We start from the raw sequence: 17,541 nt of genomic DNA on the forward strand, positions 1-17,541 counted from the left end.
CATATCAGATAAATATTTCTCACATTAGCCCTTGTTCAGCTACTAAGGAAATTGACACTATGGTACCTATTAATTGCTAGGAAGTTTAGTGCTTTTTTGTGTTAAAGACAATGCAAATCACCACTTTTCTTGTCATTCCATGATACATGCAAATAGAATTGCAGAAGGCTGTTTTATTATTTAGGACTTGAACACCCCTCACTTCCCACTCAAGAGGATATTAGATGAGGAATTCCTTTACTTTAAGTGGTAAGATCATCCTATTGAAAATAAGGTTATGGGGGTTTGATATTTAGACATTACTTCTAAACCAAAAGACCTTGTATGAAACGGTAACTTTCACTTGCTTGCAATCTCCTGTATAAAAGACTAAGTCAAACTCTCTATAGAAAATACAGGCGTAATATTAATTGTATTCTGATTCTATGTGAAGCAACAATATTTTACTTTGCTTCTATAACATTCAAAGTATTTTGTATCTATACTATCATCTTCTAGACTCAAATCTTTCTGCAGTTTTCATACATTTTACTGTTACTTACACTTGGGATAGTTGAGGCATGTTAGATCAGAGATGTTGTACCTGGACATTTGTAAATAAAGAAAAATCAATTGAGTTAAAAAATAAAATCCTTGAGTACTGACCTCACAGTGTTTCACACTCACGACACCAGAATTTTTGTAGCTTTTCTTCTTTTGTCTCTTCTTCTCATTGATGCATTCAAATTCAGCCTATGGGAATGGAAAAACAACAAGTCTACAATCAGTACAATTTATGCAATACATTTAAGTAGTACCTATCCAGAGCTTTAAGCATCTTTGCTTTACATTGCTTTTGTTTTACAGCCAGTGACTGCACTTTCAAACCCATCCTTGTCAGAACTAGAAAAGAAAAACCCTACAGGCCAGACAAGTATTTGTACCTTCCCTCCCTAAAAGCTTCAGAAGAGAAAGGCTTTGTGCAGCTCTTGGGGATCATCATTTTAAGTTGGGAGTGAATTCCAAAGTTCTGGACCATCTTCAGGTACTAGGCTGGATTAAGGCATAGTCCCAAGTAAAGCACATTGCAGCTATTTTGAAGGCGAGAGAGTCATAGGACATGGTAGCAAGATCTGCATCTGAGAAGAATGGTTGCATCCTCCCTGCCAAACAGATTAAAAAGCCACTGTTTTCTTCTGCTATAGGGTTGCTCAAAAGCAGCTGAGGATTCAACAGTAACCCAAGACTGAAAGCTCCAGTAACAAATGGCAGGAGCACACACCCTCCTATAAAGTGGCTCACTGATGCTTCCGTCTTCCCAACATCACTTCCATTTTATGGAAATTGGATTTCAGCGAGCTAGTTCTCATCCTTTACTTGTCCCTAGCAAACACCAAGTCAGGTACTCAATAGCACTGATCATAAGTGCGTGTTTCTGCCATATGTTCGAAGCATTCAAACTGGTTTCTTAAGTGGTTTGGTTCTCCATTTTTTCCTAAGCCACAAGACAATTTTTTCATTCAACTAGTGAGGTTAAATCCAACAATTCATTGAGTAAAAACAAGTTTAGCAAAAAGAAGCCTCTTGTACATTCTCAAGTCAATCAGGAAACACTTGAGCTCCAAATCCTTCAAAGTGCTAAGCGCTCTTAGCTTCTAAAGTGAGAAAATCGGGGGCTCAGTACCATACAGGATCAGGCACATACCAAGGGCTTGCCTGAAAAACATTCCTTCCACTGGAATCAGTGGAGATATGTTGAGGGTAACAATCTGCAAACAGTTTTTGTAATGCAACAAGACATTAAATACAGTATTGCAATATTTTATTCTATTAGATTCTTTCCCATTTGTTGTTGGTTTACAGCATGGATAGAACATAATGGTAAGACATAATTAGAACTGAACCAAATTGTGGTACTTTATCACAGAGGGTAATCTAAACAGCCAGGTAATTTCCTGATTAAATTTTCCATATTTAACTCTGTCTTAAAATTAAAAAGAACTCCAACCACCATGTGGATTTTTGTTAAATCTTATTTTCATTAGCATGTCCTCCCCGCACAATCCCAATCAAGTAGTTTCTAGCTACTGAGAATTCTCTCAGCATTTTGTGGAGCAGAGTCTGCATCTTATTTAATACCAGATTCTTTTCAGTTACACTGGTGTTAAGATCAAGTAAATACAATGACTTCATTGAAGCCATTCCAGGATTAACATGGGCGCAATTAAAATGAGAATTGGGGTCTTACTAAATTCCACCTTACAGGGACTATCGCCCAGCTTCATTCACACAGGAAATGCTTAATGTCAGGCATGGTCCTAGTGGAGCCAATAAGTAAAGTTTTGCAGGATTGGGTCCCAGTTCTTTTTAAGCAAGAGACTTCTTGAGCTCTATATTTCCTCTGTGTTGTCTTGTAGCTTTAATTCTCAGCCAGTCTCATTCTGGCACACAGATGGCTTTCTTTGACTGGATACAGCCAATGTGTGGTCAAGAAAATATAAGTAAGGAAGAGCCTTCTTGAAGCATTTTTAAAAGAAGCATATGCAGATTACACAAAAAAAAAAAAAAAAAAAGAAGATCCCAGCCCAGGTTATCAGAGGACAGTTTAGGATGCAGCATTTTGATTCACATCAAATCGATCATACAGTGTGCTTCAGTGGCACAAAGGGAGTTCACTATCTCACAGGAGTAGGGTCTTTCATGGTGTGTACGTGCACGGATTTTTTTTCGTTTGTTTTTAAAACCACACAGAAGTACGCTTCAGTTTTTTTCAGTTTTTGCCCTAATGCAATAATTGGTTCAGTAAAATGGTACCATATTTTATTTAAATAATTAACTTATGAAACAGAAAAAAATTTTCATATGCTATAGCAAAGGAGTGGACTAAACTGTTTCATCCTTGCCCTTCAAGTGTTTGTGTAGTTTAATTACTATAGCAAGATGCACACTATTTTGCTTGTGGGGAAAAGCTGAATAAATGCCAGCCTGCTTCCGAGAACCTAGCAAGATGAGAAAAAGCACTAGAAATCTCTAGAAGCAGATTACATATGAGCAGTCACTTGCTGAAATTATTTACCAGTGCTGTAAAAGGAAGTGTTAGATTGTCCTCTGCTCAGTTTCAGGAAGTCTTCAGAAACGACCATTAAGGGAGCAACATAGCAGGAGCAGTGATTCGAAAATATAAACACATTTAAAAAAAGTTAAATATCTATAATTTGTAGCTTTGAAGAATTCAGTTTACATACAATACTTTAGGATGCTTTTAGGTTCCAAACCTGTATGCAGTGTACCTGATCATTGAACTATTTTTCAAGTTATGTGCAATTAAAGAAAAATATGGTAGAATATTGCTTGTGAAACAAGTGTCAGGGTTCCCTCCCCACTCTGAACTCTAGGGTACAGACATGGGGACCTGCATGAGAGACCCCCTAAGCTTATTTCTACCAGCTTAGGTTAAAAACTCCCCAAGGCACAAATTCTCCCTTGTACCTTGGATTGGGTAACGCTGCCACCACCAAGTGATTTAGACAAACTCGGGGAAAGGACCACTTGGAGTTCCTACTCCCCGCTAATATCCCCAAAAACCCCATACCCCCTTTCCCGAGGAGGCTTGAGAATAAACAAGTTGAGCACAGACCAACCTTGGGGTTTTTTAGGACACTAAAAAAAACCCCAATCAGATTCTAAAAGAAACAAAACGTTATTATAAAGAAAAAAAGAGGTAAAAGCAGCACCTCTGAAAAATCAGAATGGAAGATAATCTTACAGGACAATCAGATTCAAAAACAGAGGATTTCCCTCTTGCCAAACTTTAAAGTCACAAAAAGAAAACCAGAAATACACCTTCCTAACAGCACAGAGAAAAGTCACAAGCCAGAACAAAAATAAGCTAACACCCTTGCTAGTACTTACTAATTCTAATGGAGTTGGATTGCTTGCTTCCTTGATCTGTGTCTGGCAAGCACGCAGAACAGATCGACCAAAACCTTCCCCCCGCCGCCACACACACACACACACCCCAGATTTGAAAGTATCTTATCCCCATATTGGTCCTTTTGGTCAGGTGCCAGCCAGGTTATCTGAGCTTCTTAACCCTTTACAGGTAAGAGGATTTTGTGCCTCTGGCCAGGAGGGATTTTATAGTACTGTATTCAGGAAGGTTGTTACTCTTCCCTTTATATTTATGACACAAGTCAATAAAAATAAAGAGATTCTAAGCTAAGGCTGCTGAGTGGCCTTTAATGAAATTTATGAGGATGCAATCTGCCATGTTAAAAGGTTTACAGCACTGTTAACGTTTCATAGCAAAATATATGGGACAGTGTGGTTTCTGAGGTTTTTTTAAGAAAGGAAATAAAGACCCAAACAAATGAAAATGCCAGGTTGATTTCTGTGCACTAGTAGATAAAAATCTTGAAGTCTTCGTTCAGATTTATTCAATTACTTACTCAAGTGAGCAAAAACCAAACCTGAAAATTAAGGATAAAGTAAAATCTGACAGAGTAAGTTCAGGTTTTGGCCTTTTAACAGCAGTGAAATTTATAGTGTATTCTGCATCTTGATGATTATGGATTGGTGAAATTAATTTGGCCCAACAACTAGGATTTTCAGACACATGCCGTTACAAAAAACGACCAAAATATTAAAGCCTGTAAAAGTGGATTTATAATGGAAATGCCAACTGAATCTGAACTGAACTGGTGCTACAAGCACTGCCATAAGGCAGTTAAATATTGACAATCAAAGACACTTTGTAGTCTTTGCTCAAAATGAATAACGCAATTTCATAAAAATGCTCAAGAAACCTAGAGGCTTTGGACTTACCGGTGAGGATCGAGAAGCTTCATTCAGTTTTGACATCGTGGTTAGAAAACTCCCTATGAGATCATGAGACCCATCATTGTCATAATCATAGCACTCTACCTAAAATGAAGCATTATCAAGGATTAGCAAGAGCCAACACTATCAGAGTGATGTTGCAATGACACTTCTATAACAAAGAAAAAAAGGCAGGTTTTTTTGATACAGTTAGGATTTCAAGTGTGGCCGAAGTTTGCCCTCTGCCATAGATTTAAGTATGTGGGGAATATATACAAGTGTCTGAAGGCTAGGCTTTACCAACTGCAGAAAGATAAGGGAGTCTTACCTACTACTGGACCAGATCCTCCAAGCTGCTGATGAGCATCCTCATCTTCACGGAAGTCAATGAGCATCAAAAGTTCAGCATTTTACAGGATCAGATCCAATATGATAAGTTAGGGCTAATGCTACTAATTTTATTCTGATCATTTTTAGGAAAAAAGTCACTCTGTGGTGCCTAGTCTGTGCGCCCTTCCGCCATTATAGACTGGAAGCCTGATTTTCAGAGATACTGACATTCAACTCCTATTGATTTCAGTGGGAGATATGGATGATCAGTACTTCAAGTCAAGCTCCGGGTGGTTAGCAGGAGAGCAAAGGCAAGTGGACTGCATTTCTGATCCACAGAGGGGCTCAGAGACAGAGTTCAGTACCTTTCACTGTTGATAATAGAAGTGAGACTTGAGAGTTCTCAAGACCAGCAGTCTTAATTAACCTGTAAATTTATAATGTCCTCAGAGATGTATGTTGGCTAAAATCCCTCTTTGCCTGTATTTACAGCCCAATGGTAAGACTTTACTGATCAAATCAATTCAACTTTAACCTTAATGCCTTTCCTTTCTCACTTACTCTTCCTTTCTTGGGTTATTTTTGTTGTTTAATGGGGTGGGATGGCAGACTGTCAGTTTATTTAGCCCAGCTCTATTTTTCCATTGTTATTTTAACTTTTGTGAAGAATCTGCTTACATACATATGAAGAGGCTATGAATGTTCTCCAGAATGTCTTAATTATAATTCTGAATTAAGTTTGTATATTTAAGCTGATATTGCACAAACCACCTCTGTCTATTTAAGAATGATTTTTTGCTCTGAGTATAGGTAAGATGACTTATTAAAATAACAGCTTCCTAGTTCCAAAATTTCCATTGAAGCACTTTTCCATTATTCAGGATAAATCTACAGACCCTAGACAAAAATTTTCCTAAACAAATTCAATCTAAGCCATGCTGCTGTTCTCCAGGCCATTCTTTCCTACTCCCCATTAAGACAAAAAAGTATTATACTGTACACTAACACATTAATAAAGTTATGTTTTCTTTAACGTTTCATTTATGACTGAACAAAAAAAACCAAACAAACAAACCAAACACTACCTTAATAAAATCTTGGGCTTCTGAGAGAAAACAACTGCCTGCATAACACATTTCATATTTCTACGTTACTGCCTTTTAGATTGAAAGCTCTATAGTGCAGAGACTGTGCTTTCTTCTGTTGGCATAGCTCCTAGATACATTTTGGCTACCACTGTAATAAAATACATAATACATGCACATGCATTGTACACCAATTCATACTTCATTACAGGCAACAACAGTATCACAGATGGAGAAATAGATTTCAGCACAGGCAGATGTGATGCAGATTATTTAGGCTCTCTTATGTTGAGCCAATCAGATGTTCACCTAATCAAGCAATTGGTGGAATTCTTAATACCGAATATATTTTTTTCATTCAACAGTAATAGCAGCTTGTTCCAAGGTTATCATAAGTGTCTTTTTTATTTAAAGACAGAAAACATTTCTGGGAGTTTGATATATTAAATACATCTAGCCCAATGTTTCTTTTGAGATCAGAAGGTTGACTGCTCATGCAACAATCTTTGTGGCTCCCTGTAGCAACATAAACATTATCTTTGTTCCCCTCTTCTCTCCTCAGAGCTGATGAATTCAGGCATGCTAGCTTCAAATGACAGGGGCTCACATTTGTGGTACAGAACGATATTACCGACTCACTGCAACACACACGCAATTTAGAAATAAATTAATGAGATAGTGTAGCAAGTTGATTTGTGCATTACTGCTGAATTCACAAACTGAGCGACTCAGTGTGTGAAGAGGCATTCATACTAAGGAAAGCTAAAAAAAGTCATTTTTACTTACTATAATTAGATAGCCTGTTATGCATGCCACTGTGTGTATAAAAACGTTAAAGCATTGTTTAATTCTTCTTCAAAACATTACCACAATTTTACTGTCTCATCTGAAAGTAATTTTAAATCCATAAACTACAATTTCAAAATAAAATGCAGCAGAGATTAGAATCGATCCTGCTTTATTTGTGTAAATCTGGAGCCATGGAAACCTAGTTGCTCTGGATATATACCCATGTAACTGAGTTCAGAAACTCCACAGCAGGTTTTATTATACACCTACACAGTGTTTTCTATTGGGTGAGAAGATTACATTTTGGATCATCCTGAGCCGAAAACAACCCTATCTTAAAGGATTTATTTGGACAAGGAACTACAGTTTTAGTGGGGCTATTTAATGGAAATGAAAAATTCATCTATGACATGTGGAGAAGAGCTGTCACTAGCTCTTTCCTTTTTTTCCCCCAGGTTGTCAGATTCTGGGCTTACTTATAAAGGTAATCATTATTCTGCTTTATCACTGTTTTATTCTGTGCAGGTTTATACCCATAGTAGCTAAATATGTTCCAGTTGTGCATTAAGCAATTCAACTAATGTTTGTCACATGTGATTTATTCTCTCTTGCATCCTCTCCCCAGGACAGAAATAAATGCTATGGTAATCTTGTTTTGACAGGATTTTGTCTAAATTTACACATTGCTATGACAGATTGGGGAATATGTCTATCAATTTATGAATTCCATTTTGATTTTGTGAATGCCATACTATACTTCAACTGCCACTTTGAATGTAATCTTAGGGCATGTCTACCCAGGGACACTCAGGAAAGTTAAACTGAATTAAATGAAGGTGTGAATTTAAAATGCATTCCTTCACAATAAGGCCACTTTACTTCCGAATGAGACTATCCATTCAAGGGCTTAACATGATTTAACCAGTACTGTAGACACTGAGGATCGATGAATTGGTTTACCACCCTGGATTTGGCAGCTTCAGTTGAAGCTGAAATCAGCAAGATGAAATTCAACAAAAAGAGAAGTTTAAAGTATTATGCTTAAGAGGGAAAAAATCATATGCACAACTCCAAAATGGGGAAAAACTGGCTAAGTGGTTCTAGAACAGAAAAGGATCTAGGGGTGATGTAGAGGATCACAAATTCAATACAAGTCAACAATGTGAGGCTGTGATGAAAAAGGCAAATATTCAGAGATAAATGTGCAGGAGTGTCATATGTAGACCTGGAAGGTAATTGGTACAGTACTAGTGAGGTCTCAGCTGCAGTACTGTGCCCAGTTTTGAGCATTGCACTTTAAGATGTGGAAGAGAGGCCGAAGGACAGCGAGAAAAAGAGAAAGCTGTTTAGAAAACATGACCCATAAGGAAAGGTTGAAAGAATTGAGCATGTTTACTCTTAAAAAAATGAGAGAATTAAAGGGGGACATGATGAGTCTTCAAATACGTAGAAGGGTGTTGCAAAGAGAATGGTGATCAATTGGTTCTCTATGTTCACTGGGGGTAGGACAAGAACTCTTTGGGTTACTTTGAAGCAAGAGAGATTTAGATTAGATATTAGGAAAAACTTTCTAATTATATGGGTAGTTAAGTTCTGGAATAGGTTACCTAGGGAAGTTATGAAATCCTCATCATTGGAGGTTTTTAAGAACTAGTTAGACAAAACAGCTGACAGACACGGTCTACATATACTTAATTCTTCCTCAGCATGGTGACTGGGGGAAATGGACTAGGTGATCTCTTGAGGTTCCTTCTAGGATTACATTTTTATGATTCTTTGATAGGAAGCTTCTCTTGCTTTGTAATTCAACCAGCATGATGGCTTTTGTAACTTGGAATTTTTGTTTTGCAGGAAATTTTGACACTTACATTTGTTTTTGTTCCAAACTGGAACAACAACAACAAAACACATTTTCAAACTTCCATTGCATGGGAAATTTCAAAAATTTCAATTTCTGAATTTATTTTTTCATTTTTACATTATTTCACGACATGCCAATGGTATTACTGCATAGTATACTCTATTTCATGAAAAATCAGTAGTAATGTAAAAACAAATTAAAATAAAAAAACCCATAAAATTAAATTCAAAATAGTTTCAAATTTTTCCAAAATAGATTTTTTGTTTCAAAATATTCTCCCTGCAAGAATTCATGGTGAAATAAAACCTTCTGAAGCATTTCAATTTCTACATAAAAACAACTTCCATCAGAAAAAAAAGCATGCAACAGAAAATTTCTGACCAGCTTTAAGCCGGAGCATAGACTTGAAGAAATTTGTTGTATTTCACCTTCTGTCTTTCGGCCTTAGCTTTTCCATCACTAGTTCTCAAGTTTCCGCCCGTCATTTGATGCAGGGTGTCAAAAAACCAAGAACTTTTGGGTGATGAGGACTAAGGGGGTGTTTGGGGGTCAGGGTGTCAATGGTTGCAGATAATGTTCAGTAAGGATTCACTAGACTAACTCCTTGTCCCGTGAGTGGAGCCCACCTTATCCTCCCAGGCTACGTGAACCATCCTTCTCTACAGAGGAAAAAGGACTGAACCATCACAGATTCAGTTTGGACAAGGCAGGCAGGCAACCCTGCATTCATCTTCTCTTCAAACATCAAATCCAAAAGTAGTGCTTAAGATAAGGCAGGTTCATTTGAATTCACTCATCTGACAACAGAACCCAGAGCTGAAGCTAACAGATTATTATGCTCCTTTATGGATCAATGACTAAAGGCAGCAAAGGACATCAATGGCAGCAGAAATCCATTTTCTTGAAATATGCTGCCTATGTTGTCACAATATCTCCGCTTTGGGAGCTAGCAGAGTGACGAAGAGAGATACTACTAACTATTTAGTAGTGAAATAATTACATTTGTAAAATGTCCTCCTGACTAGATGATTCCAAAGTAGAATATTTCAATTACTAGCTCTATACACAAATCAGTTAATGTTAAAAACAACTTGGCATCAGAAGGTTTTGTCTGGGTAGATCCAGCGATTCAATGCTAATGCTTTGCTACTGTGCTTTATTCATGTGGATCCCCCATGAACATTCACTCTACTTCTCAGGCTAGCAGGACCTGGGATTATTATGTAGGTAGTATCTAAGCAATGGAGGAAAGAATGAAGCAACTGGTCAGCAAAGTCCAGTTGAGCAGGCTGAGAAGAGGACCTGATGGCTGTGACACACATCCAGGAAAGAAAGGGAATTGAACAAGTGTGAAACACATATAAGGCACCAGGAGACAGACAGTCATATGCAGGGGAGCAAGAAAGAGTAACAGCCAAAAGAAAAGGAGTACTTGTGGCACCTTAGAGACTAACAAATTTATTAGAGCATAAGCTTTCGTGAGCTACAGCTCACTTCATCGGATGAGCTGTAGCTCACGAAAGCTTATGCTCTAATAAATTTGTTAGTCTCTAAGGTGCCACAAGTACTCCTTTTCTTTTTGCGAATACAGACTAACACGGCTGCTACTCTGAAACCTAACAGCCAAAAGGATTCTATATGACTGTAAATGTGCAAGTAGACAGCCCACGCTTTTAACAAGTCTGAGAACTGATGCTGTGTTAACACTAATTCAAAGGCAAAATTGAAGAGGGAAATACACATTTACTCTAGGTCAATCAGCTTCCCTAACTCTAAGTCAACTGTAACACAAACTATCAAATCATCATCATCATCATCATCATCATCATCATCATCATCCCTGTTTTCTGTTCCTTATAATAAAAAAACCTGTATTTTGAATTTAACTTAAAACTAAGAGGATAAACAAGTTAAATGAATATTCATTATATTTGCCAACTGTTCTCTAGATACATTAAGGACAAATACAATGCATCATTTAAATATTACCTTGATTGTTTTATCCATATCACTGTAACACAGAGAATTGAGAGGTATTTTAAAGGGCTTCCAGACAGGATTCAAGTTGTTTTTTATAACCTGCCAAAAAGATTTGATAAAATAGTATTGTTAGCAAGGCAAGATAGAGAGGGACTATCAGTTTTGCCCTGTTTTTATTCCATAACTATAACAAATATGGAAAGCGTTGACCTGTGAGGCAGTCACAAAAAACATGTACACATGATAAAGATATAACAAGACCCGAATCATCATAACAGGAGAAAATTTTGTTTTAACACCAACGCCTTGGAGGAAGTTGGACGCTGCTGCTCACTGCTAGGTCAATATTTTCCAAAAGGGAAATTTAATCTATCATGGCATTTAAATCCCAAACTGGAGAGGATGTAACATTCTAGTACCTCTGTACATGAAGACCCAAAGCAAAGGCAGCGTTTTGCTATGTACCCCCACATCTTACCAGTAGAAGCATGACAATGGGGGTAAAATCATCATTTCCAGAAGTTACATTTCACTCCACCAAATGTTTATACTGAAACACCATTTCCAGAAGTATTTCCTCCAAAGATTCAAAGGTGAAGGGAGGGAGGGGGCGGGAAGAAGGTGTGTGCAAGTCAGCAAAGGCCACTTTATAACCTCCTCATATCTATCAAGCAAAAAGAATCTTAGTGCTATAAAGGACTGTGCCTTCCTCTAAATTTGTTCATTATTTAAATATTGATTAGGGCTTCAGACTCTCCTATAAGTGTTTAGTAATAAGTTATACACTTATTTTAAGTAGTAAATATCAGACCTAGCTGAACTTGTCATTCTCCAATATTAATAGTATTATAATAATAGCATCTAGGTGTTCCTACCAAAACTAGACCATTATGCTAGACATTACATACATCTAAACAATTGCTGCCCACAGGGTTTACAATCTAAACGGACAAGAATAAGAAAAAGCAGTATTATCCACATTTGAGTGCCAGAGACATTTAATGACTTTCAAGTCACACAGAAAAAAGTCTAACAGGAGACCTGAGTTTTCCCATCTCTGAGACCCAGTTTGGCGCCTTAACCATAAGATCAACTCTCCTGCTCTAAAGGTGCTGTAACTTTAGTGCTGTTATACATTTAAAGTCAGATTAACTCAATAAAACTCTAGTTTCTTGTGAACAACCTCCCCTACCTCAGTTCTGTGAACCATCACCCAGTTCCCTTCTGAAGTCTGCTTGTGGAACTCCAAGTAAGGGTCTGACTTTCCAAAAATATCCTGAGTTTAAAAAATGGGTAGTTATCACATGGCATGAATGTTATCAAACACTAATTAATATACACAGTCAGATAATGGAAGGTAAACAAAAGACTCTTTCCTAAAAACTAACAAACATCTTTCTGATGAAGAATACAAGTCACTTTTCAGATATTCTCGTTATTGCTTTTTAAAACAGGATAGTTTATATTAGCAAACCAAAGAATTATATAGCTATGAGTAGACTAGAAATATTCTTTTAGTGTAAGGTGAGATTCTGTGCTCTGTAAACACTACCGGACAGTTCCATCTCAGGGCAACAGGACCACTAGGCGTATGAAGGGCAGGACCCGAATTCAAAGCTGCCTAATTAGAGCATTATAAAAATGTTAAAAATAAGTGTGTAGGGCAGAAATGCTTCTATTTTACATCTATCTTAGAATTTCATAGAGCAATTAAAGAATTTAGAAATTCTAATGCCAGCCCTGAAGTTGTTTCTTTATTATAATGGATTTGCCCATTCTAACATATACTTTGTCTGAAAGTGAACTTTCTACAGTTATTTTAGTAAATAAACTTAAAATTAAATTGCAAAAGCATTCACACTAATGAAAAGATACAAAACTGGGATTAATTTATATAGACAGTGTTAAGTCTTGTTCAAAGAATATTTTGGGCAATATACCTGTCTCACTTTAGAATCAGATCAAGATTCCATTCTAAAAACTTCAATGTAATTCACAAAATGTTCTGTTTCTATAGTTTTCTTCTATTGTAAGCAGTATGTTAGTAGACTTAATTTCTTCGGCAAAGAATCCCAGAGTGAATCAACTGTTATTACTTATTTATAAGAGCATCATTATTTTAAATGCTTTGTTATTATAAATACAGCAATTAAGTACCTTATTGTCTAGTTTCCTTGCTTCTATTTCGAACAAGACCACTCTGTTATCCTTTACTTCTTCTGCTGTAATCTAGGTAGATAAAAGAAGGACAAATATTTATTCTGTGTTCAGATATTATATACTTCACTAATATTATTCACATCATACCTAGAAAGAGTAGATGTGAAATATTTTATTTAAATATAGAAGTACTTGGAGATCCTTGGATGAAAAGTTAAGACACAACTCTGAAGTGTTTTGAAAACATCAGGCAAGTCACACAACTCCTATGTTAGTAGGTAAACAGTCTCATTTTACAAATGAATAACCCAAGGTACGGATGTTAAGATTCACATTTTCAACAGTGGCCACTAATTTTGGATGGCCCAAGTTGAGACATACAGGTCCTGATTTTCAGAGGCAAGCACCCATAATGCAGCTGAAGTCAACAGATGCTGAGAGTGTTAAATACCTCTGAAAATGGGCACCAAAAATTGAAACCCCCAAAAAGGGACCACTTTGAAGATTTTGGATTATTTGCCAAATGCCACAGATCCAATGCCAGAACCAGGTACAGAACCTACGAGTTCCAACACCAAATGTTCCTGCTCAATGAGATAAAAGAGCTTGCTGTACTAACTGTACAGAGGCACATTTTCAGAGCTTCTCTCACATTCACTAGATGGTGAGATCCCTCTTTATGCACTTCAAGTTCAAATTTTAGACCAAGCTTCTAAATGGTTTTCATATTTAAAAAAACAACCACACCTGTGGTGCAGCACACTTGGAAACCAGCCTATAGTTTCCCTTATGCTAAACTGCGATTATAGCTAGAAGACAGTCAGCATTCTAAAAGGAATTTTACTGCCATTCCGTCATTTTCAAAGGCAAAAAAGGGGTGCTTGGTGAGGTCTAACTCTATAGACAGATCACAGACTGAAGTCCACGTTTGTCTGTTGGTCTGAACTTTATAACTAGCAAATAATAGTCTGTGGGAGGTATCATCCTCAGACACAGCGTACTCTGTTCCATTACATACTTGACCAATTCTGATACAGGAAGAACATGCGGCTAGTAACAATAATGCCATTTGTATCCAGTCCTCTGAACAGCAATATCACCACAAACTTATGGACATCTTTGAACAAAAGTATTATAATAGCAGCTAGAAATCATACATGGATCTTGGGTTGAAAAAAATCTCTTATACTTGGGAGCTGACCCCTGCAAATTTGCCAGAGGTCATGCTTTTTGGCTACAAAGTCACTAATACACAAATTTGGAAAGTCACCAATTTTAGCTGAATAAAGTAGACCAGATTTCTACATGTCACGGTATAGAATAGAGGTGGTGCAAACTAGGGCACTAACATTGTAGCCTGAAGAAAGCGTACAGGACATATGAAGATAAGATCCTTGTGCCTCTGAATAATGTTTAATTTCCTGGTTCGCAGTATCCCAAAATACTTAACAGACTCAGCCTGTTAATTGCTGATCTCAATGGAGCATTCCCATTAGAATTGCATTGCCAAATCTGTCCATCCATTTTGCTAACATCCATTACCACTGTGAAGAATTTGAGAGATCTGCATTAATTTTATGATTCATCTTTCTTTCTCCCAGTGAGTTTGCTGGTTATTTTGATGCTGGCTAAAAGGTAAAGCTAAAATCAGCCTTAGTTAGCTCTGGTCTACTCTACAAACTTATGCTGGTATAAACTACTTCGCTCAGGGGTGTGAATTTTCCATATCCCTGAACGACATAGTTATATCGACCTATCTTCCCATTGTAGACAGCGCTATAATGACAAGAAGGCTTCTCCTGCGAGCATAGCTGCTGCCTCTCGGGGAGGTGGAGTACCTATGCGAGAGCTCTCCAATCAGCGTGGGTAACGTCTTCACTAAGTGCTACAGCGATGCAGGGTGCAGCACTGTAAGGGCAGACATGCCCTTAGCTTTGGTCTGCAGGAACCCAGACAATGGCTGTAGACAGCGCCAAATGCTGGCGCTCGGATGGACAATACACTGAATCCATTACTGGAAGTCTGCCTCTGTCCCACCTGGAAAGAAGTATAAGCCCAACTGACGAGATTGTGTTGCTCCAGGACAAACGCAGGGACTTTGAAAGGATAAAAGACTACCTGTAAACCTCGGGGGGGGGGGGGGGGGCACGAGGGAGGGAAAGAAAGATGGGGAGAGGGAACCACAATAACTGAAGGGTCAGATAGAGGGGTAAAGGCTGCACTCCCCAATGCTGAGGGGGTGGGGATTACTCGGACAGGGGCTACCTAAATTGCAAGGAAAGGCTAACGTTTAGGTAAGATCTATATGTATATTATCTTCTGTTTGATTTTTTTCCCCTCTCCCTTTGTTGTGTCCCTATAAATAAATCACACTTTGTCTTCGACAAGCTGTTCTGTCACTTCCAGGAGACAAGTTGAAGAAGGAGCCAAAATCCAAGTGGACCTGCCAAGGATACAGTTGATGAACGCGGGTGCTGTGATCTGGGAATCCAGCCTAAAAGTGGTGAGAGTTATAGGATTCCAACCTGAAAGTAATACAAGCATAGACCTGTCACTTGCATTAGGGTGCCCACAGAGAGACCGAGTAAGGGAATCAAAGATACAACTTGCCATAAGCTATGACAACCAAGAGATCCAGGAAACTACAGGCCTGTTAGTTTGATCTCAATAAATGCAAGATCTTCGAACAAATTTTAAAAGAGAAAGTAGTTAAGGACATAGGGGTAAACAATAATTGGGATAAAAATAAAACATGGTTTTACAAAACATAGATTGTGCCAGACCAACCAGATTTAATTTATTTAATTTGGAGATAACTCATTTTCTAGAAATGCAGTAGATCTAATCTACCTGGATTTTAGTAAGGCATTTGATACAGTTCCACATGGGAAATTAAATTGGAGAGGATGGGGATTAATATGAGAATCGAAATGTGGGTAAGGACTTTGTTAAAGGGGAGATTACAATGGGTCATACTGAAAAGCGAAATGTCAGGCTGGAAGGAGAACTAGTGAAGTTCCTCGGGGATCTGTCTTGCGATCAATCTAATTTACATTTTCATTAATGAACTTGGCACAAAAAAGCAGGAGTGAGATAATAAAATTACAATGTTGGGAGGTATTTACTCATATGGAGGAGGACCAGAATATCAGATATGGAATCAATAGAAATGGGATGAAGTTTAATAGTGCAAAGTGAAAGGTTTTGTTGTTAGCCCTTAAGTGCAGGAATTTTACTATAAATTGGGGACGTAACAGTTGGAAGCAACAGAGAAGGAGAAAGACCTGGGTATATTGGTCAATTATAGAATGACTATGAGCCACCAATGTGATGTGGCAGGGAAAAAGCTAATGCAATCCTAGGATGCATCAGCCAAGGTATTTTTAGTAGAGACAGGAAAGTATTACCACCATTCTAAAAGGCACTGGTGAAATCTCAACTGGAATACGGTGTGAAATTTTGATCTTTCATGTTAAAGATTTATTCAAACTGGAACAGGTGCAAAGAAGGGCTACTAGGATGATCAAAGGAATGGCGAACCTACCTTACAAGAGGACCGTGGCTTGTTTAGCTTAACCAAATGAAGGCTGAGGGGAGATTACTGCTTTCTATAAATACATCAGATGGATAAACACCAGGGAAGGAGAGAAGTTATTTAAGTTAAGGGCCAAAGCTGGCACAAGAACAAATGGATATAAGCTGGCCATCAATAAGGTTAGGTTTGAAATTAGCCAACGGTTTCTAACCATCAGAGGAGTGAAGTTCTGGAACAGCCGTCCTAGGGGAGTAGTGAGGGCAAAAACTTATTTCAAGACTAAGCTTAATAAGTTTACAGAGAGGATGGTATAATGAGACTGCCTACAATGGCACATAGCACATCTGCGACTGCTATTAGCAAATATCCCCAATGGCTGGAGATGGGACACTAGAGAGGGAGGACTCAGTCACTACAGAAAATTCTTTCTAGGTGTCTGGCTTGTGGGCTCACCCATATGCTCAAGATCTAACAGATCACCATATTCGGTGCCAAGAAGGAATTTTCCCCTTGGGCAATTAGCGGAGCTCCTGGGAGGGGTCTGCCTTCCTTCGCAGCATGGAGTGTGGGTAACTTGCTGGTTTGAACTACCGTAAATGGTAGATTCTCTGTAACTTGAAGTCTTTAAATCAAGATTTGAGAATTTCAGTAACTCAGCCAGAGGGTAGGGGTCTATTACAGGAGTGGGTGGTGAGGTTCTGTGGCCTGTGAAGTGCAGGTGGTCTAAATGATCATGAGATTCCCTTCTGGCCTTAGAGTCCATATTAACTGAATATCTCTAGCCACTCTAGTACTGGTTAGGAGCCCCAATGATGCAAAACTGACCCCAAAATAAAGATCATTAATGGGTTCTCCATCCAGTCAATAGCTCCCACATCAAGAAATACCCTTCAATGCCAGTATGGCTGTTGCTTATACTCTTATTGGCTGCCAAATCTATAGTTCTACCACTCACTGCTTGACAACCCAATAATTATATATGTTAGTGTTTGCTCATTAACAGC

General features: G+C 38.0%; 1 protein-coding gene across 6 annotated transcripts in view; it reads right to left on the bottom strand.

The window, feature by feature from the left end:
• CPNE3 (copine 3) overlaps positions 1-17,541 on the bottom strand; it is a 71,120-nt gene that overhangs the window by 17,350 nt on the left and 36,229 nt on the right. For 5 of the 6 annotated variants that reach the window (XM_038392978.2, XM_038392975.2, XM_038392979.1 and 2 more), the window contains exons 5-9: positions 13,000-13,071; positions 12,035-12,118; positions 10,852-10,941; positions 4,804-4,902; positions 646-732 (exon numbers count right to left, since the gene is read on the bottom strand). In XM_038392978.2, coding sequence (XP_038248906.1) covers positions 646-732; positions 4,804-4,902; positions 10,852-10,941; positions 12,035-12,118; positions 13,000-13,071 — 432 coding nt within the window. The remainder of the gene's footprint in view (positions 1-645; positions 733-4,803; positions 4,903-10,851; positions 10,942-12,034; positions 12,119-12,999; positions 13,072-17,541) is intronic. The other variant, XM_043507645.1, reaches the window with a different exon arrangement.

The sequence above is a fragment of the Dermochelys coriacea genome, chromosome 2 (assembly GCF_009764565.3).
Source record: "Dermochelys coriacea isolate rDerCor1 chromosome 2, rDerCor1.pri.v4, whole genome shotgun sequence".
NCBI lineage: Eukaryota > Metazoa > Chordata > Testudines > Dermochelyidae > Dermochelys > Dermochelys coriacea.